The sequence below is a fragment of the Hibiscus syriacus genome, unplaced genomic scaffold, assembly GCF_006381635.1.
Source record: "Hibiscus syriacus cultivar Baekdansim isolate YM2019G1 unplaced genomic scaffold, ASM638163v2 tig00117000_pilon, whole genome shotgun sequence".
In the NCBI taxonomy this organism is placed as follows: domain Eukaryota; kingdom Viridiplantae; phylum Streptophyta; class Magnoliopsida; order Malvales; family Malvaceae; genus Hibiscus; species Hibiscus syriacus.
In genome coordinates, this window is record NW_024063516.1 from 1,317,658 (window position 1) to 1,340,164 (window position 22,507).

General features: G+C 34.9%; 2 protein-coding genes and 1 pseudogene across 2 annotated transcripts; all 3 read right to left on the reverse strand.

Annotated features, from left to right (window-relative positions):
* Window positions 1–1,234: 1,234 nt before the first annotated feature.
* LOC120194598 (inositol-phosphate phosphatase-like) lies at window positions 1,235–9,416 on the reverse strand. Its single transcript, XM_039196860.1, has 12 exons — window positions 9,219–9,416; window positions 9,018–9,073; window positions 8,832–8,882; window positions 2,780–2,860; window positions 2,549–2,652; window positions 2,386–2,470; window positions 2,246–2,300; window positions 2,113–2,156; window positions 1,866–1,934; window positions 1,686–1,786; window positions 1,550–1,606; window positions 1,235–1,454 (listed from the first exon to the last, which is right to left on the reverse strand). Exons 1-12 carry the CDS (start codon window positions 9,319–9,321, stop codon window positions 1,361–1,363), a joined length of 900 nt encoding a protein of 299 aa, XP_039052791.1. The 5' UTR covers window positions 9,322–9,416; the 3' UTR covers window positions 1,235–1,360.
* Window positions 9,417–12,279: 2,863 nt separating this feature from the next.
* LOC120194599 (fruit protein pKIWI501-like) lies at window positions 12,280–13,183 on the reverse strand. The gene is made up of 2 exons (XM_039196861.1): window positions 13,006–13,183; window positions 12,280–12,904 (listed from the first exon to the last, which is right to left on the reverse strand). The coding sequence occupies exons 1-2, from the start codon at window positions 13,018–13,020 to the stop codon at window positions 12,566–12,568; spliced, it is 354 nt and encodes a 117-aa protein (XP_039052792.1). The 5' UTR covers window positions 13,021–13,183; the 3' UTR covers window positions 12,280–12,565.
* Window positions 13,184–14,430: 1,247 nt separating this feature from the next.
* LOC120194600 lies at window positions 14,431–17,870 on the reverse strand (annotated as a pseudogene).
* Between the last annotated feature and the right edge of the window lie 4,637 nt (window positions 17,871–22,507).

The following is a 22,507-nucleotide window of genomic DNA, read 5'->3' on the forward strand; positions in this document are numbered from 1 at the left end:
TTAACATTATCAACAATAAAACTCAACATTATGATCAGGGGGCGGAGATCCCTTATGGCCCAAAGGGATCGGGATCTGTAAAATTATTTTATGTTCGATAGATTTTAATCTAATACTATTTTAGTTAATGTAAAACTAAATATTTAAATTAAGAAATATAAGAATTTATTAGATATTTAATTAAGTAGGGGTGAATTAAAGAATGATAATCAAATACCAACAACCGATTGATTTAGTAAGTTAAGATACTAGATATTTCGTAATTGTTTCAACTTAACAAAAACTATAGTATATATTTTTATATGAACTATTATATATTTATATATCGCAAATTGATTTTACTCGAAAGTGTAACATAGATTTTGACAATAGTAAACACGATATTATTTAATGCAAGTAGCAAAGAAAAAGCACGTAAAATCCAGAGGATTTTTTAAATATGTTTTCCATTTTGATAAATATGGGGTAAATATAATGTAATATTTATTTAAAGACCGTCAATCATTTGATTATGAATGTTTATACTCTTATATATGTAAGATAAGAGTTCTTATATATGTAAGATAAGAGTTTAATATGTTTCTCATTTTAATAAATTTGGCGTAAATACAATATGATATTTATTCAAATACATCAATTATTTGATTACGAATGTTTATACTCTTATATATACGACCTTGAGACCTCAACAAAATAACAACTAATGTTTTAATTACTATGATCGTTTGATTCGTTAAATATTACATTATAATAAAGCGAAGCCACGAGGAAACAAGGTAAATACCATATGATTGGTTTATTCTGTTTAAATCCATAGATTAGATTAGTTTATTACAGTACGTGATAAGTCAACAGATCATTTATATCTGAGTTTTATGGTCGGTTTTGGATTAAGATTAGTTTTGGAAAAAGACGAGGCGGGAAGGAAATTCATAGAAGTCGGGATTTGTGCATGCAGCAAGCAGGACAGGGCGACAAAAAAATAGGTTATATAATAATTCAGTCACCAGCGAGTATTATGATAAAAACATGGACCATAACCTTTGGGAGAGTCAAGGGCCACATCTTCTTCGTGGACATTTCCCTTTGGATATGCCAATGGATCAATGTGCTGCGAGAGGCCACTACATCAGGCTAACTTAGTCTACATCAGGCTCAAGGTGGTCCAAATTGTTTCATTGAATTGGGCTTGTAGAAAAGATACATACACATTTGCATGATATAAATTGGGTTCAGCGCTCAGGGCCATCAGCCTATTCCAAGAATCATTAATGTTTTAAACAAAATCCCACAATCACAAGAAAGAAAAAAACAAGCTAATATATTATATCAAGTAGAGGCAATTTCAGGTCTTTGAGATTTATCCATGTTGCAAAGCCTCTAGAAATGCATCTTTCAAGGATGGATTCGAAGCTGCGACCTGTGGAACTGTGATGTCAAAATCTTTACCAAACCTGTTGCACAACAACACATCCATCATTTAGATCGGCAAACCTTAAAGCCTTAAACATAGATATAGAACAATTAAAACACCATGTTAGCTACTTGCGGATCATACACAAGGCCTCCAGCTTCTTTAACAATTAAAACACCAGCTGCAACATCCCTGATCGTAGAGGCACACCATGTCAGTCATGTAGCGAAAATTTTAACCTCCTAAAATATCAAACTGATTAAAAGCATACCATGTACCCCCGTATCCAAGTTCATAAAACAGGTCAAGTCTTCCACATGCAATTCCACAAAGATTCAATGCACACAAACCAGTCATTCGAAGTGATCTCACCTGTTAATAAGAGGAAGCAATTATGGATTTCAACAGATAGTAACAAAAAGAACGAATGTGGGCACAGCTTCGCTTTTACCTTGAAAAGCAAGTTATTGATTCTATTCGTACTAGCGTCCAAATTTGACTTATCTCGTTTTGTTCCAGCCTGCTCAATATGACAGAATTTGATTAAACTACACATATTTTATCAGGTCAATTAGCCTAACTCTATTTAATAATGGGATTGGAAGTTGGAGGCAGAATTTTCAGGTTCAGTTTCACCCAAAAAAGGAGGAAAAAGAAAAGGAAAACTTTGAAATTTCAACAAATAAGACCGTTAATACCTCTGTTGCAAGGAGAGACTTTACAAGTTCAGTCTGAGATGACACTGCAAAATTTCAAAAAACAAGATACCGGCTTTTAGAGATTCACTCGAAATGAAATTTGAGGACCGTACATCAAGATCACTGGATTCACCTGTAATAGGGGATCCATTGAGAAAAGCACCTTTCCCAAGTATACCAGTAAAGAGCTGCATGTCATAAAGTCAGTAATAATCATCTAGCACTTGCTAAAAGACACAAGTCTATTCAATGATATCAAAGAGAAAATCTCACTTCCTCCATTATTGGATTGTAAACAACACCAACAATAGGAACCTTTCGAATGGTAAGACCAATGGAGACGCAGACAAAGGGGAACCTGCAGGATTGCAACAATATAAACATGAAAAAGGACTTAACAAATGAATTAAGACACAATTCAAGGAAGAGCTATTACCCATGCACAAAGTTCGTTGTTCCGTCAAGGGGATCAACTATCCAGGTAGGTTCATCGGTAAGTGCTGATGCACCATTGGCAGCGGTAGTTTCTTCCCCAATAAACTACAATAAATATCAAACTATAGGAATCAGAAAAGATTCACTGATGAGAAAACTAAATTTTCTCTTAAGCTCAAGTTAACTTTTACTCTTGATAGATAGATGTTAGAGAACTATAAAATGTGCAAACCTTGTGAGAGGGGTAACGCTGCTTAAGATGATTAAACACAAGATCTTCACATGCTTTATCCGTCTCCGTAACCAAATCCACCTGAATTTAGATAAAAGAGAGAACTTTAAGTAACCATTTCCAATACCAAATAGGAAAGTTGTGGTGTCTACTTTTGGCTAGACTAAAAAACCAACCTCTACGGAGAATAGATACTAAAACTCCGGTACCAACAAATGAAAGCATTGATTGAACCTCAGTAATTTATCGGCATTAACCATTATAACACAATTTTCATCATACTGTTACAGTCAATAGAAATAGAGATAGATTTGAGAAGAAGAATTAGAGAATTTAGAGGATTCAGAAGAAATGCTTCATTCAATACTTGAGGAATTCAATCTCTCAGCCGTTGTTTATTTAGTTACAAGGCTAAAATGGTAAACTAAGTACTCCAGCTGGCAGTACTATATAACAGATATAACAAACTGCTTTTATCTTCCCTTCTCAGATATTGGGCCATCACGTGGGCTACCTTCTCTCTTCCTGGACTAGACTTGCCTGCTGATCCAAGCCTTCTTGACCCACGTGCTCCATCTGCTCCCTTTCAAAACACATCTTTACCTCTTCATTTCCTTTAATCCCTAATTTCCCAATTTCTATCTCCTCTCTCACCCCGATTCCCAAATCACCATCTGAAATCCCTAACCCTTGACCACTGCTTTCCCCAATTATTTCCCTGCTTCCTTCTTTTCTTCCGTGCTCTTCTCCTCCAACTGTAACAATACCCGCCGCTGGAAAGGATCCTTGTCCCCAAGGATCAAATTCATGGAACTGTCCCCGAAGAACAGTGTAGTCCTCCCATGTATCACTGGTGGCATCCAGATTCTTCCAGCGCACCAACAACTGCGTGACAGGTTTGTTCTGTCGATTGATGATTCGTCTACCCATTATCTTGTATGGCTCAATTCTAATCTGATCTTCATCGTTCATGTCAGGAGGATCCTTCGAAGAGATAGTTGAATCCCCTACGTGCTTCTTCAGAAGGCTTACATGAAAAACAGGGTGTATCCTCGAAGAAACTGGTAAGTCTAACTTGTATGCGACCTCACCTATCTTCTCAATAATCTTATAAGGCCCGTAGTATCTCGCGACTAATTTTAAATTCTTGCGCAGTGCCAAGGAAGTTTGACGATAAGGCTGTAATTTCAGGTAAACAGTATCTCCTACTGCAAAAACTCTTTCTGTTCTTTTCTTGTCTGTGTATTGTTTCATTCTGTTACTCGCATACTCAAGTTGTAGCTTCAGTAACTGCTTGATATTCTCCCTATTTCTCATTAATTCACTTACAGACTGCACATTAGTATCTTCCTGCCAAACCATAGTAGGAGGCTTGTAGCCATACAATGCCTCAAATGGTGTAAGCTTTAGGGCAGTGTGGTAGGTTGTATTATACCACCACTCTGCATGTGGTAGCCATTTAGCCCACTGCTTTGGCTGAAAGAAACATAAACCCCTCAAATACTGTTCCACACACTGATTCACCCGTTCTGTCTGACCATCTGTCTCTGGATGGTAAGCAGTACTAAATAGAGTTTTAGTACCTAGTTGCTTCATCAGTTCTCTCCAAAAGAGACTGGTGAATGTCTTGTCTCTGTCAGAAATGGCCATTTTAGGCTGGCCATGAAGTTTATAAACAGTGTCCAAGTACAATTTAGCTATATCAGCAGTTGTATAAGGATGTGATAAAACTAGGAAGTGGTTGTACTTAGTAAACTTATCAACTATCACCAAAATGGAATTCTTCCTATGAGATGTAGGTAATCCCTCTATGAAGTCCATAGTAATAATTTCCCAAGCCTGTTGAGGAATAGGCAGTGGTTGTAGGAGTCCAGGCTTAGCAACATGTTCTACTTTAATCTGTTGACAAACTGTATAGCATTTAATATAATTTGCCACCATAACTTTCAACTTAGGCCAATAAAAATTAGCCTTAATCTTTTGGTATGTTGCCTGTGTTCCAGAATGTCCCCCATGAGGTGAATCATGTAAGATTTGAAGGATTTGTAATCTTAATGATCCCGTAGCTCCAATATATACCTTGCCCTTAAATCTAAGAATACCCTTAGAATATGTCCATTTAGGGTCAGCATTAGGATTGACTGGTAATATAGATAGCCAATCAGTTGCTATCTTATCTCCTTTATAACTGCCTTCCACCTCCTGCACCCAACTAGGAATGATTAAGGTAGCACCCATAGCCATATGCTGACCTTGATCTTCCCACTGTCTAGAAAGGGCATCAGCAACCACATTAGACTTACCCTTCCTATACTGAATAACATAATCCAGACCCAATAATTTAGTCAATCCTTTCTTCTGAATAGCAGTAGTTAATTTCTGCTCCAACAAATATTTAAGGGGTTCATGATCAGTTTTGATGATAAAAAGATTACCCTCTAAATAATGCCTCCATTTAGATACTGCCATTAGAATAACAAGGTATTCCCTCTCATATATAGATAAGGCAACATGTCTAGGGCTAAGGGCCTTACTAAGGTAGGCAATAGGTCTACCATTCTGTGATAATACAGCCCCAATTCCTCCTGAACTGGTATCTGTTTCTAAGTAAAAACTCTTGCCAAAATCTGGTAATGCTAACACAGGAGCACTACACATAGCATGCTTCAAGTTTTCAAAAGCAGTTAGAGCCTCAGTAGTCCACTGAAAACTATCTTTCTTAAGCATCTGAGTCAAAGGCTTGCTGATGGTACCATAATTTTTTACAAACCTTCTGTAATAACCAGTCAATCCCAAAAAACCTCTCAAAGATTTTAAAGATTTTGACACAGGTCAATTCTTCATAGCTGCCACTTTAGTAGGATCAGTAGAAACCCCAGAAGCTGAAATAATATGTCCCAAATATTCAACTTGAGGCTGTCCAAAAAAACATTTAGACATCTTGGCAAATAATTGATTAGTCTTCAAAACTTCCAGAACTAGTTTTAAATGAATAATATGATCAGCCATAGAAGTACTATAAACCAGAATATCATCAAAAAATACCAAGACAAATTTTCTTAAGAATGAACTAAATAATTCATTCATTAAGGCTTGAAATGTAGCAGGGGCATTAGTAAGCCCAAAGGACATTACCTTGAACTCATAGTGGCCCTGATGAGTTCTGAAAGTTGTCTTGTATATATCCTCAGGCTTAATTCTGATCTGCCAATAACCAGTTCTTAAGTCAATTTTAGAAAAATAAACTGCTCCATGTAATTCATCCAGTAGATCCTCCACCACAGGAATAGGGAATTTATCCTTCACTGTCATACTATTCAGTTTCCTGTAATCTACACAAAACCTCCAAGTTCCATCATTCTTTTTTATTAAGAGACAAGGAGAAGCAAAAGGGCTCTTGCTTGGTTGAATAACAGATGAGGAAATCATATTAGCAATCTGCCTTTCTACCTCAGCTTTCTGATTATATGGAAATCTGTAGGGCCTTAAATTGACAGGGGTAGCTTCCGGTTTAAGAGGAATAGCATGGTCATGATTTCTTGTAGGAGGCAGTCCTGTAGGTTCAGTAAAAACAGGGTGATACTGGTCCAAAAGAGGCTGGATAACTGTAGGAATAATCTTGGAATCCTCCCACATATTGAATAATACAACATGTCCCAAAATAGGAGAGTCAGAAGCTGTCATCTTCAATAGTGTAGCTCCTGAAATCTGCTGCAAAAAATTTGACTGTTGTTGGCCTTTTATAGTAATTTGCTTTCCCATATGCACAAAACTCATTGTCATTTTATTAAAGTCCATCAAGATTGGACTAAACAACTTCATCCAATCCACCCCTAACACCATATCACTCCCCCCTAACTGAAGTAATCTGAAATCATGCAGAAAAGAATGACCTTGCATCTTCCATTCCACCCCATTACACCTTGCTGAACTGTAGAGTTGTTGTCCATTAGCTACTGTAATAGCCAAAGGATGAGTAGTGTTAATCTAATCCCCAGCCTCAGCCCACTGAGGTGTTAGGAAACTATGGGTACTACCACTATCAATTAATATATTTAATGGTCTCCCTTGAATTGTTCCTTGTATCCTCAAGGTATTATACCCAATACAACCAGTAATGGCATTGATAGATATTTCTAAGCTTTCCTCTTCTTGCACCAATTGCTGCTCTACTTCTTCTGAACCTTCTGGAAGTAAAACAATATCATCTTCAATCATCATATTTAACTGTTTACTTTTGCATTGATGACCTAGAACAAATTTATCTCCACACTTGAAACATAAATTGTTTTGCATTCTGTAATCCAGTAAGTTTTGCCTTGATGATATGTTTGCTGCATTTTTCTGTTGTATTGGTAACTGACTTGACTTTTGAGTAGATATAGGATTTGGGTAGGATGAGTTTCTAAAGGCTGATCTCAGTCTTTTGCTCTCAAATTCCACAGATAACTCATACAATTTAGCTTGCCTACAAGCCTCAGAGAGAGACTTAGGTTCTAAAACTTTAACTCTGTGTTTAATATCTTCCCTCAACCCACTCACAAACAAAGAAACAAAAAATTCTTCCCCTAGTGTAGGGTTTTGCAATAACATATGTGGCTGTAATTCTTCAAATTTGTCCTGATATTCTTCCACAGTTCCTTTTTGCACTAACTTTGTGAACTCCTCCACAATATCAACAAAAAATTTATCACTGAACCTATGACATAGGTCTGCCTCAAACTCATGCCAAGTAACATGATATTTTTGCATAATATAACCATCAAACCATACTTTAGCCTTCCCTGCTAAATACATTGTAGCTACTTCAACTCTTTGCTCATAAGCAATATTACAAAGAGAAAAATATTTAAGGCATTTTTGTAACCATCCTCTTGGATTAAGTCCTTCAAAAATTGGCAGCTCAATTTTTGGTCTTTGCCACATTACCCCTGACATGTTAGAAGACCCCCCAGTACCTCTTTTATCCACATCTACTGCCATTAGCTGATTCCTAGCAGCACTGTTCTCTCCCATTAGATTATCATTCTTTAAGCTAGTCACTTGGACAGGCAATTCTCCTGGTTTAGACTTAAGAATTCCAGGCTCCTCAGGGTTATAAGTAAACCTAGTCTTATCATTAATCACCGTCACTTTAACAGGCTGTTTACTACTCATATTAACTGAGTTAGGAGTCTGTACCTGGTCCTCAGCAGACTGGTTTTGGTCCTCCTTCCTACCAGTCAGGATCTTCAAAATTTCTTCCACATATCCATGATTCATAGCCATCCTTGATTCCAATGCAGAAATCCTATTATCCTGAGTCTCCCACCATTTAGGAGGGTTAGACTCATCCTGTCCCTGTTTCACCAATGCTGTCAGCTCCTCCATTTGTTTCTGCAACCCCATTAAATCATCTGCCATGTTCTGATTTTTCTTGGGCATGCCCCCAATTTTACCAGAAACAGAGGCTCTCGATACCAATTGTTATAGTCAATAGAAATAGAGATAGATTTGAGAAGAAGAATTAGAGAATTTAGAGGATTCAGAAGAAATGCTTCATTCAATACTTGAGGAATTCAATCTCTCAGCCGTTGTTTATTTAGTTACAAGGCTAAAATGGTAAACTAAGTACTCCAGCTGGCAGTACTATATAACAGATATAACAAACTGCTTTTATCTTCCCTTCTCAGATATTGGGCCATCACGTGGGCTACCTTCTCTCTTCCTGGACTAGACTTGCCTGCTGATCCAAGCCTTCTTGACCCACGTGCTCCATCTGCTCCCTTTCAAAACACATCTTTACCTCTTCATTTCCTTTAATCCCTAATTTCCCAATTTATATCTCCTCTCTCACTCCGATTCCCAAATCACCATCTGAAATCCCTAACCCTTGACCACTGCTTTCCCCAATTATTTCCCTGCTTCCTTCTTTTCTTCCGTGCTCTTCTCCTCCAACTGTAACACATACATGGATATCATGGCAACTAACCAGAAATGGGGGGAGGGGAGGGACAAAGTGAAATTATACATATGGTTTAATCGAAGTTTGAGATAGAAATTAAATAAAGACCTGGCCTTTATGCTCTACATGCTTGGTCTGGTAAAACCCTTTACGGATTATCTAAAGAATCATTAAAGACCAAAAAAAAAGGAGGTAAGAGAATTCAACTGAACGTACCAATGAAGTAAACTGCAAGACAAAAAACGGAGATAAAAAAGAAGATAATGAGATAAAGAAATGAAATCTTGAATGAACCTCTCCGGCTATCTTAGCTGCATCGACTGCAGTGGCCAAGAACTCTTCAACAGAACCTGAAATCCAGAGAATTTACAGAAACAAATAACTAAAACAAGAAATAAAAATCCCACAGGAAAAAATGAACCAAGGAAATCAATGGAAGAACAATAATGCTCAATCAAGTGACGAAAAGGGGGAAAAGATGAATGGGGGTCCTACCATTGTCAGCCATTGGCGGGAGAAAGCGTTGGGAAAATTGATGGGTTGTTTTTGGAGAGCTTTTCACGTAACAACCAACAAGCGACAAGCAAATGGAGACCATGCGTTTTGGGTTTATATAGCACAATAATTTTACCAGAAACAAAATGCCCCTGAAATTCCTTGAAATTCTCTTATTCTCTCTATAGGTTTAATACGCTTTAGGTTTATAAAAAATTTTGGTGTTTAAATAAATTTTTGTTTAAAATAAAGTGTTAAATGTTTTTTTTGCCTATCTTTAAAAATTTATTAGATAATAATATTTAGATTTTTAAAAAATATATTTTTAAATAATATTTTATTATTTTAAAATATCAGTAAATAATAAGTATGATACATGTCACTTAACACTATTTTTTTAACAATAAGAACTTAAAATTATAACAGAAAAATGTTAAACATCAATTTTTAATAGAAAATTTTTAAACATCAAAAATCAGTTTTAATATAGTTTAAACGTATATTTTAACATTAAGTCTCTCGATAAATATCGTCCTCTAATCATACTTCCTAATTTGCTGTTGAAATATAGCAATAGTAGCACATCGGATATATACAATTTTTTTAAATCTAAATTTTAATTTGAAGGTGTAAATTTGCTTTAAAATTTGTTCTTTGTGGTTGGTAAATTTAAGCTGGTCGTCCCAATTTGATCTAAAATTATATAAAAGCTTATATCGTACAAATCAAGCTACCTCAGTAGTTGAAAAATTGTTGTTATTTCTTGAGGTTTCGAGTTCGAGCACTAGAAATATTAGGGTTGTGAGCGTTTAACTTCAAATAATTGAGAGTTATATTTGAACATATATTATCTTGTACTTACCCTAGATTAATAAAAAACATATTAATTAGTAAAAGTAAACCAAATTAATTCACATACTAATTATGACATATATTAATTCATTTACCGGTTAGAGATATCACTGAAAAATTGGATATTACAGTAGTTATTTATTAAGGACTAAAAGGGGGTTCTTATACTCCTCACACTGCTCGACGAATATGCCTAAAACATGTGTTGATATCGTTAACACTGCCGAAAGCGTTGAAGGTTATTCTAGCCCAGTCCATGTCATAAGAATATCCATGGAATACGCCTAAAGCTTCTCGTTTGAATTTTGATGATGACCACAAACGTCCAGCGTCCATGGAATACGCCTAAAGCTTCTCGTTTGAATTTTGATGATGACCACAAACGTCCAGCGTATCGAGATCACGTGATTTGTGATCCTGAAATAGCCCAAATCCATGAAAATGTTACTATCACTAGCCTGGCCTGGTCTTAAAGCTCAAGGCAGCGATTTCCTTCACAACTTGAGCCTTGTCCGCCTCAAACTGTTTGTCAGCTGCAAGAGATCCATTTGGAAAAGATAAATACAAGTGCCAAGCCTATAAATTTACATGGATTTTTTTTTTTTGGTTACCATATTGTACCTTTACCAGGCTTGAAATCAGCAAACGGAAAGGAAATGGTGAGCCATTTAATGTTTCAAATTACTATCCAAGTGACCCAAGCGGAAAGGAAATTCAACACAGTACCTTGAAAACATGAAAAGCTTCTAATTGGATTGCTCTTGCTTGATTCCTGCGTAAAAGGGATTCCATGTTTAGTGTTTGAATTTTATAGCTGTGTTTTAATACTTGAACAAGAAAATCTCTGTGATCGCAGCTACTGTAGCTGGTAATAGCAATAAGCCAGTACTACACGACAACCATAAACCCATAAACTAAATGAATTACAATATTTGCAGACTTAGGTCTAGACAATAGTCGATGGAGGCTAAAGCTTCATGCCGAGTATAGTATATTGTTGGAATAATCTAAACCATGACATCAAGCATCAGAAAAATAACATTTGGGTAATAAAAAATGAAAGCAAAAAATCTGAGGAAGTATTTATATGATGTCATTGTTTTCCTTTTTGTCCCCTAATCAACTATTTATATGATGTAAATAAGGCAAAGGGTGTGGGCATTGGGCAAGACGGAAGAAGGCGAATTGATGTAATTACACAGTGGTGCAATGACATCTAGACTCACAGAAATCCTTTAAATTCCCCCCCACATTTCTCGTTACTAATTTCTGCTTCTGTTTGACAGAGTACAAACATCACATGTATGTATATTCCTGAGGATGGTGGAAAAGAAAATAAATAATTTTGCATTATTCCGTGTAGATGGTCTAGTAGGATAAGGTATCAAATTTTTTAAGTGATGTCAGTGATTTGAATCTTCAATTGTAAAAAAGAAAAGAGAATTGTGAGCGTCATTCTCGTAAAGATTCGATCAATATATTGTATATCAGTAATTAAATAAAAATTTGTAAAAAAATAGTAATTGATAAGATTTATGAACTTAAATTGATTCTTTATTATTTATATTTAATTCATATTTAAACTTTTAAGAGCCTATTATTGATATAAAAGGTAGGTGATTTATATTAAACAGTATAAATTTAACAATTAAATTATCAAAATGTTACCATTTGAAAACTGAGTGACTTTTATATAAATTATCCTGATTATAGTTGGTTTACAAAATTTATACAAATTACCCCAATTATATTTTTTTTACAAATACTCCTAATTATAATTTATACACTTTTATATAAATACGATTCAAGGGATCTTAGAGGAATGGTCGTTATCCCTAGATGTCTCAATTCACACACTTATTTGTTGGAATGTTTGAACGTTCATCGTTAAATAATTGTCTTTCGAACAGATACTACGTTCTAATCACAATAAATCATCTTAGACTAATCAAAAAGTAATTATTTTACAAACTACTTGTAAAAAATGACAGGGTAGAAGTATTTTACCTTTTAAAACTTTGTTTCCTTTGTCTTCCTTAATTTTCCCCTTAAAATTGAGATGATTTTTTTTAGAAAACAAACAATATTCAATTTCCTCACTTTATTTTATTTAAATTTATTTAAATAAAAGAAAGAACGATGTTTTTTCTTACTTTTATTTCTCTTCTCTCATTCTTGATAATTATTGTGCTTAAAATTAAAACATCAATGAATAATAACAAGTTCTTTTATCATTAAGCCCCGAATATTACAACACATATGTAATGCTGTATAAATACATATACCGAAATACAAACTTAGTAGAGATCACACCACACCATGTCAAACTGAACCACACACCAATCACCGTGATATGTGACGTGCGCTTAAATTAATACTTATATGTATCAAACCCGAAATAGAGCGAAAAGAATTTAGAAAAACTCCTCGTCACACATCCATCTTCCATACTTACCGTAAACAAATAATAGACGCAGCAGAAGTTATCCCCTTGTCTACTCCTCAGCCTTTTCAACTGGAACTTGTTCTTCTTTCTCAGAAACTCCCTCCTCTGCTGGTGCTTCCGTCTCTGCCTTCACTTCTTCTTCTGTAACTGTTTCGGCCTTCGCCTCTGTAGTCTCTTCTTTCACATCATCAGCAGCGGCTGCCTTCTCTTCCTCGTCAACTTTGGCTTCTTTGGTATCAGCTTCAGGAAATCCTGTTGTTGCTTCCTCTTCAACGAGGGCTTCTGTTGTTGCTTCCTCTGCTTTTTCCTCCTCCTTCGGTGTACTCTCATCAACCAGGGTCACCTCTGCTGTCTCCTTCTCCGGCATTGCCGTTGATGTTTGTTGAACCTGCAAGGGAAGGCCCCCGTATCATTGAAAATAAATGACGGATTAAGATATTGATGTTGCTCTAAATCAATCTTATATTAATTCCAAGCAAATTTCATTACCTCAACACTGGCCATTGGAATGATTAGGCGAAGCAAAGCAGAAGAAAATATTAAAGAAATGGAGAAGAGGAAGATCTTGAAAGTGCTCTGAGGGAAGCGAATGGACGGAGAGGTATTTATAGGATGTAAATGACTGATTTTTGTAATATAAAATAATTGGACGATAACAAGCTGACACACCTCCGTCTCACTTACTCTGGACATTACCATTGTTCATGTTCCTACTTTTCTCATCAATAAAGTATTCATTTGATAAGGTTTCTGATATATATATATATGCATATTATGATATGAAGTATGCTGGGTAGGCTTTCGCAGAACCTAAAAGACATGCGACATGCAAATAATCTCTCATAATTCGATTATTTGTATATATAAATATATCAATTTGGCATTTGAATGGCATCAAAAGCCAATCTCTTTTTATTTTTTTTGTTCTGTTCCTCCGATTGTTGTTAGTATAGTGTTATTCATGTTACAAACCAAATAATTTTACAAAATAATAATTAATAAAGCAATGAATGAATAAATTAAGTTCTGAAATTAATGTTGAGTTTGAGTTCAATTAAAATTGATTTTGATTAGATATAGTAACTGATGTATCCGTGATGCATGTATTATAAGAAAATGGACCAATGGCCAAACAAAAGAAGAAAAAGGAAAGGGCAGGCAAGAGTGTAGGACGGTGGCAAAGCAACCAAAAAGGCCCCACTCTCCCAACTCATTTTTTTAAAATTTGCTGCATTTTTTGCATATGGTTTCGGAAGATGGGTTGTGTCATGTGAATGATGCCCCTCTGCTTTTATCCTGGCCCTCTGATTTGCCGCGCATCATCCCAACGTGGTCCTCTCCTCATAAAAAGCCATTAAGCCTTCCTTCGTTTTATTCCAAAACAACATTTCTTCAAATCTCATCATCATCATGTTCCATGTTTTTCTGTCCACCTTGTTCTAGGCAGTTTTGAGTAATTCAGTTGTTGAAAGTGGTTTCAAAATCTTAACCATATTGTGAAATCTATTTACATCACAAATTAGTCTGAAATTCGAACAAAGATGATTCGGTTACATCTTATTGCCAGCACCAACGCTAATGATGTTCATGAGAACGTTCGGTGTTTGTGTGCCTCGTGTGACATGGCATAGGGAATAAGCTACTGAGCTTTGATGATGATATATCAATCGATTTGATTTGATGGATGGAGACCGAGCTCGTGAGTCGTGAGTATCTTTTGAGGTTCTTTTTACGATTCAACAATCTGTCGCTCTAAATATGCACATCCAGCTAGCATAGCAAGGCCCCGTGGACCGATGCTCAAAGTTAATGGCAGTGAAGGAATGAATAGTACAATCTATCTTAAATAATTATCAATAATAATTTTAAAACCAATCTGCAGCTTTTGCTAGCAGCAAAGAAATAAGAACCGGGGCAGATTAAAGGTTTCTGTTCGTGATTAAGTGAGCCTTTTTGAAAGGTTATGGGCCAACAAGATATTTTAAAGTTTCGGATCACCATTATAAAAGTTAGCCGAATGCAATGCTAATGATTTGGGTCTTCAAATAATTCAGACAGCATGATGACGGTTACTAGAAACTGAGTACAAACATTAAGTCATCCCCCACGGTAGGTTGACAAAGAAGGCTTCCCTATATATATTACTAAGCCATAAAAAATTATGAAGCAAGTCGTCTTCTAGCTTCTAAAGCCTAAAGACATGGTTCCTCAAGGTATTTCATCTATCAGGCAAACTTCACCTCAACCACCCTCTTCTGAGAGCTGTTTATATGTTCCAGAGGTGTTCACCTGATGAGCTTTTTCCACACTGCTTCAGCCGATGCTCAAATTTAGGGAGTGCACACTCATGTTGTACAATATCAAGACCATCTTTCTCAGCACCGTCTCTAATAAGAATGACAATCAACGTATTTGGAGGCATGCAATGTCAAGGAATCAAACAAAATCTTTTTTATTCTAAATTTCTGTACAGGTTGCTTTATAGATTTAAATTATTCAACCAAATAAAAAAGGCAATGCCCTTCCAGGATAAATCTATTATCAAAAAAATTAAACCAGATATCAACCACAAAAACAGTTTGGTTCATTGAACGTAGTTGTAATCATTTTCGCTGTTGATTTGATTGCTTAGCAAAGCAAAAGGGTACAGGAACACAACCTGGGGCTGTTGAGGAAAAGCACTGCCTGAAATTCCTACCACAAGGATTCTCAACAGGTAAATATCAAACCCCCAAAGTATGGGCGGTTCTAAATTGTAGAGTAAAAAACAAAAATCTTTACTAAAAAGTTTATCATTCATGATAATGCCTCAAAAAGACAGAGACACATTTTTTTTATGAAGAGCTTGACCCACATATACATCAGGGCAAACCTATTTAAATCGGGCAGTCCAAGCTGCACAGAGATTAGAGACACAAAAGATTGTGGTAGCACACTGATGGGGCAGTGTTGGTTCATCATCATAGGAATGGAATTCCAAATTCCCTGTCTAAACAATCTCCTAATTGACAAGCAAGTATTGCGGACAAGATCAAATCATTAACAAACCGCCCAGCCCACAGCAACAGCAATCATTTTTCCCTTGGCTAAAAGGCTAACACCCATGTGTCTCCAACATTTAAGATCACACTAGTTATTCTCCTAAGAGATATAATAAAGAATTCTTAGTCAATTGAAAAAAAAAAGACGGATACAATATCAAAAAACTGTGCCTCCACAAAACAGCTTGGGGATGAGTAGAGAACTTGTCATAAATGTATGTATATAAGGTGGCAAACCATTGTTCCCTGTACGACCAATTAAATTCTAAGCTCAAGGACTCTTTGGAAGACAAATTGTCCAAACTATGAGGCTGACACCCATAAGTTCTATTATTCTATATTCCCTACTAAATACCATTTAAGGTGTTATCATAAGCTTGTCTACCAAAACAACCCTAAGAAACTTGAGTATTTCAAAAGGATTTCAACTAGACTAATATCAAAATGTTAATAACTTGGATAAAAATTCTATTTTGCTTCACATGCTACTTATGGGGGGAAATCTCCATTACACGAAAATAACAGGTTTTGACGAATATAATACCTTTGATGGATCAAAACCAAATCCACTCATTTGCATCATTCGTTGTGTACCATCCATTGCTGTTAAAAAAATGACGACTTTCATTAAGAAACCTACAATAGATGATAAAATCCAAGAACTGAAGAAAGTTCTGATTGCTATCTATATAAAAGATCATATAAAGTTCATGATCTAACACTAACCATTTTCCTCTCCTAGAATCAGACTAAATAAACCCCTCAAACCAAACAAATTGAGGAAATACCTAGATATGAAATAATTTGTCAATAATTGGTGTAATACTTAGTCAAGAAAGTATCTCAGAAAAGAATAGATCATAGAGGGGAAAAAACAATTAAAAGAAACTTTATGAAGAGCTTCTTGCATACAAAATAAGACCAATACCATGAACGGCGACTAACATAGGTCACATCAACTGTGCTAAGGTCAATTCCATTCTGCAACATTGATCTGAACCTCTGAGTCAATGGGAAGGGTATTTTAGCTGCAAGAGAGAAAACAAATAGAAGAGGCAACCACATTATCATTACCAACAGCGCAATAGTACCAATAAATAAAAATCTTAATAACACTAACATGATCACTTGAGTTAGACTTCGATTGTCACACAACAAAATATTGTGTCCATCACCATGCAGAAAGAATGAAAATGGAACAGATCCAATCAAATAGGAAAGGGATTAACTTTGGAAAATTCGGTATATCAGATACATGAAACCAATTTTGTGCACAGATAGCATGAAAACGAAAATACTTGGAAATTTTGGAACTAAAAAAGTAGTAAAGGGCCAGACTTGCAACAAATCCAGAGAAGAAGAAGTTGACCCATGCAAAAGTGAGAGTCTGACAACAGCAACAAATAAACAGTGAGTTCTATAAAATGAGCAATTACACCAAAGCATACGAACACCAAAGGTGCAAGCACCACAAAAATACCTGAGGTATAATCATAGAGAGGTTTTTCTTCATCATATCCGTAGCCATATTAGGGTCAGAGAACATTTGAGCTTGAGCATTTTGTGCCTGCCCCCTGGGGACAAACAGTAATCCATTTTCCTACAAAGTGCCACAAAATTAGCTTTAGTTTATTCCTCTCTGAGAAGGAAACGAACTTACACTTGATGGATTGTTTTCATGAATTTGAACTGATTTTTACAAAGCTTAATATTAGCATATCCATAGCCTATTGATTAGTTGCAATCCCAACAAAATAATAATTCATCTACGGCTAATGAGCAATCGGCTAACAGCACAATAAGCTCTAAATAAAAGAAGAAAAACAACAAAAAATAAAAAGTTCAAAAAAAGGCAATTACTAGTAATAATTGTGGTCACAGAAGTTATAAAAGAAGAAGAAGAAGAAGAAGAAGAAGGCAAACCTCATTGCTGAAATAAACCCTACGTGAGCGGAAGGACTTGGGAGGGATAAAATTAGCAGCAGCTGGCAAATTCCGAGCCCGAACAATTACTTGCCTGGAAATATAAATTCGGGAATCGATGAATCTGAGACCTATTTATCTTTGCCGAATTTTCGTTATACAAAAAAAAAAGAGGTTGGAGAGAAATACCCCTCTTTGACTATCTTAGGATCAGGAAGTTGAGAGGAGCGCATGAGCTTAGACACAAAGTAGCGGAGGATGCCAATAAGAACCATCACCACCGATAGGGGTATCAGAACCCAATCTCTGATCGCCGTATCCAGCACCAGATTTTTCGCCATGATCACTACTATTTCCTCCCACGACGCGACGAGAGTTCCACTTATTTTTTGTTCCTCTGCTTCTTTACATGTATCCAATTGTTTGAAAATAATATTTTTGTAATCATTGTTGTTTATAAGGGTAACATTATACAAAAGGTTACTAAAGTATTAGTAACTTTTCATTTTAGTCATTAATGTTTTTAAAATTACATCATGATCACAGCGTTATAAATTCGTAGACGTAAGGCTAATTTATTTAATTTTGTGCAGGAGACCAAACTAGTGTCCTGACACATGAGGCATTTAGAACATTTTATGGTCAATAAGTATCATTTAGACATATCCACGTCATTAATTTATCATTGTATTACAAAGTATTTCTAAGAATGTCTTCGAGATTAAAAAATAATTTTATGATTAAAATAAAATACAAATGCTAAAAGAAAACAATATCAGTCATTCAAAGTATGACCAATCATTTAATGGACAACACCCTGTGAACTTGCTCCTAAAAGAATCCAAAATTCCTTTTAACAATAGTTAGTTGAAACCGCAAATAAATATTTAATGTTGAGAATTGAGGAACTTAGCCTAGTGGTTTAGTCTTGGTTTGCATATTCATCTGAAAAAGTATAATGTTGAGACAATATTATAAAATTTGATTCGACCTATATACTTCCTCTCAACTCAAATAGCAGATCAGGGCAGTGAATCAGCAAGATATGCCAAAAGGCCCAAAATTATGCGCAATTTCTAAACCCAAACTATCACGGGTCATCGTTCTCGACCCGAACCCCATCACTTGGCTTCCAATCTCTCACGGCCTCCCGCAATCAAATTGTTGATCTAATTGAAGCTCTCTGCCTAAGAATCTCGAGGAGACGCCAGATTTTCTTGGCTTTTCTCCTCATATGAACATGGACAGGTAGCACCAGAATCCCACACTTTCACCAATCTATATCTTTTCGCCCCTTATTTTATTCTGGCCACTTCATGTTTGATTGCTAACAATTGATTGAATCTTTTGGGCAGGCTGGTTACAACTCGGAAGTTTATGATTTTACAGCCGATAGTTTGATTATTGGAATTGGTATTCACAACCCTAGATATTGAAAACAATCAACTAGTATGATTCAAAGAATTTGTCCGTTTACTCTAATTGATATTTACTGTTCAAGTACTTTGTGCATATAATTTTACTGGTTCAAGATTTGGTCGTCTAATATTTTCGAATTCTTATTAACTTGTCGACAATGTATATATTTCTTCCAACATAATCTTTTAAATCCGGAATCTTTAAAAAATAATATATTTTATCACCAAATCCATTCAATAAATTCTCTTATAGTATATTAATTGGGTTTTGTTCTTTAGATTATATTTAAGCTTAAGGAAAGCTTAAATTACCTTAAAATTCAAGGATAAGAGAGTTAGATGGAATTAAAGAAAAGAAGGGAACAAGTGAAATATTGATAGAAAGATATTAATTAGATTTCAAGACCAAATTTGACTTGTAAATAGTGGAATTAAGAAGTATAAGGTGTTAGAATTGGAATTAGAACATGTTGGAAATTGAGTGTGATTCTTGAATGCCATATAAAGGATATGATGTTGAGTTTAAAGAAGTGATTATTGAGTAGAAATGAGTTTAAGTTATGATTATTAAAAGAGGTGAAAGATGAAGAGTTGAGATGAAAAGAGATTGAATTTAGTGCTTAAAATGGAATTTCTGGGTTGTGTGCATCGATGCATCTTCAATGTGTATCGATGCACTCTCAAATAAATAAACATCGAATGCAATTAGTGCATCGATGCATAAGGAGTGCATCGATGCACCCCCTTAAGATTAAAATATCGAAGGTGATTTGTGTATCGATGCATGAGTAGTGCATCGATGCACATGTTAAGGGATGCATCGATACACTATAGAATGTATCGATGCACTTCAATGGGAAATGGAATAAATATTTCTTTCAGACTAAGAAGTGATAGATTATAGTATATCAATTGGATACTGATAGTATAAATACATGATTGTGTAGACATCGATCGAAAGCAAAGTTTGGATAGGTCGTCAGAGTAAGATTCGCAAGAAAGAACAAGAACTTGATAGTGTTCATTGTGACCAGGTGAGTACATGATATTAACTGTATGTTATGTTAAGGAATTAAGACTTGCGATGAGTCTAATTCCGATATTATGTGATATGAGTACTGAAGCATAAACATGTAGTGATATGGTGCTAGATGTATTATATATGAGTAAATGCGTATGTCTAATTGTTGAATGCATCTTTATACGTGAAGTATGTAAATGCATGTATTTATGATAATAGGTCTTATGATCATAAGATATAGGATAAAATATATGTGAAAGTAATATGACTCATATGTGTTTCTATTAGAATGTCATATGATATGTTATGTATGTGATAATTGAATGAAGGGATTATATGAGAACATGTGTTATGAGATAAGAATCAGGACTATGAGCTATGTGAAAAGGAATACAAGTAAAAAAGAAAAGCTATGTGATAAGTGAATGTGAATTACATGGAAATATGCTATGTGAAAGTGAACTATGTGCCTACGTGAAAATATATGAAAAGATATAAAAGGTAATGCCCATGTCATGTGTTATGAAATCTATAAGTATAGTTGGCATGCCAATAGTCGAGGGATTATCAGTGGTCCTTCGGGACACAGTGGTCCTTCGGGACATAGTGGTCCTACAGGACAAATTCTACGCGCCCCTAGTGGGATTTATACGAATTGTGGTGACAACATTGTGCACAACCTCTATGTACTCACATACCTTAAGTTCTCAATAGTGTGCATGGGCTCTGAAAAGAAAACATAATTTGATATAATGATACGTGTGTTTCTCGTGAAATGGTACATGTGATATGTGATATGTATAAGTGATAAGTTAGGATTATAAGATAATAATGGTAACAAGTGCATATGTGTAATGGTGATATGAGATGTTATATGGTTATGTATGATATGATCATAGTAATTATTCATGTATTGTTGTGTTTTAAAGTTATATTATACATTTATGTTCAATATATGCTCATATGATGGAATTGAATTAATGACAAGGAAATAAGTAAGGATAAACATGTTAGTGATGAGTTCAATAGGTATATAAGTATAATGTGTATTACATAAGATGTTCATGCATTTGTTAGTTTACTTTATGTATTTACATGTCTCACTAAGTTTATGACTTAGTGTGTAAGTGTCTTACACGTAGGTGTGGATAAGTCAGAAGATCAAGCTTCGGATTCGTAAAGCATCATATCTCTGCGCAAAGTTCATATCAGAAATATTTTGTAAAGTATGTCTTGTCATATAATTTAGTACGTTGGCATGTAACTAAGTCATTAAAAATGTACGCTTTGATGGAGTCTGTTAAGGTTTTAACATGTTTATGTAAAAGAATTTCTTTATAGAATAAAAGTTTTAAATTTTTTATGGTTTATTTTATAAAAGTATGTACTTTGACTAGTCAATGTGACACCTTGGATTCGTATCTGGGTCGGATACGGATTGGGGTGTTACAATTGCCGTTTCAAATTTAAGCAAGTTAGTTGTTGTTGTTGATTACATGCATTATGAGGACAGAGAGAGATGGAAGCAACGTGCAGAAAGCGTTTGTTTTGCTCACGTCCAGTTTCAGAGTAGGCTTCTCAATCAAGACAAACCAGCTTATCACTAATCAATTATGAAATTGGGTATTTTCTGTAACTATGCATGTGATTGGTTGATTCAAATTGATGATTGTTTATCCACGAATCAGGCTATATTATATCACGGCATGCAGGGACTTCTATGTTCCTGTAATCTTTCTGCGGGTTCTTCCGATCAATATTGGATTCATCATTTATCCGGGTAACAAGTTGAAATGGAGATATGAGATTAAGACCTGGAATTACTAAAGTTTCAAAAAGTACGATAAACTGCATGGAGACCAATTAATTATGGGGTGGTTCTAATTTAACCATTGATATGTACGAATCGAGCGACCTTAGTGTTAAAGGAATTATTGTTATTTCTTGAGATTTCGGCTTTGAGCACCAAGAATGTTAGGAGCGTGAGTGTTTAATATCAAATAATTGAGAGTTATCTTTAAACAGATATTGCCTTGTATTTATCTCACATTAATAAAAAATCATTGATCTATTAATTTTTTCAATCAATTACATAGTTATGTAAATGATATTAATTAAATCATATATCGTTAATATTTAACAAGTAAACTAAGGTGACAATTAAAAATTAGTAAAATTACATATTTGAATCAAATTAAAATAAAAATCAAATTTATAAAATATATAAATAACAAATATCAAATATATAATCATACCTATTTTAATTGCCACGTCAATTTATGCGTTCAATACATGCAATTCTCCTCGAAATTCTGGCCTCCTGTAAAATGTCATAGAGATAAGGCTAAACTGTGTGTGAAGCCAAGGAAGCGACTTTCACAACCTGTCCAAAGGGTTGCAGCTTGCAAGTAGGACATGTAATTGAGAAGCATCACTTAGAAATTAAAAAAGGTTGGGAAAAAATAAATTTAATCGATGTATTTAATATTTATATTAAAGGGTAATATATATATATATATATATATATATATATATATATATATATATATATATAATTCATGAACTTTTAGAGCATTTGCATTTTGGTC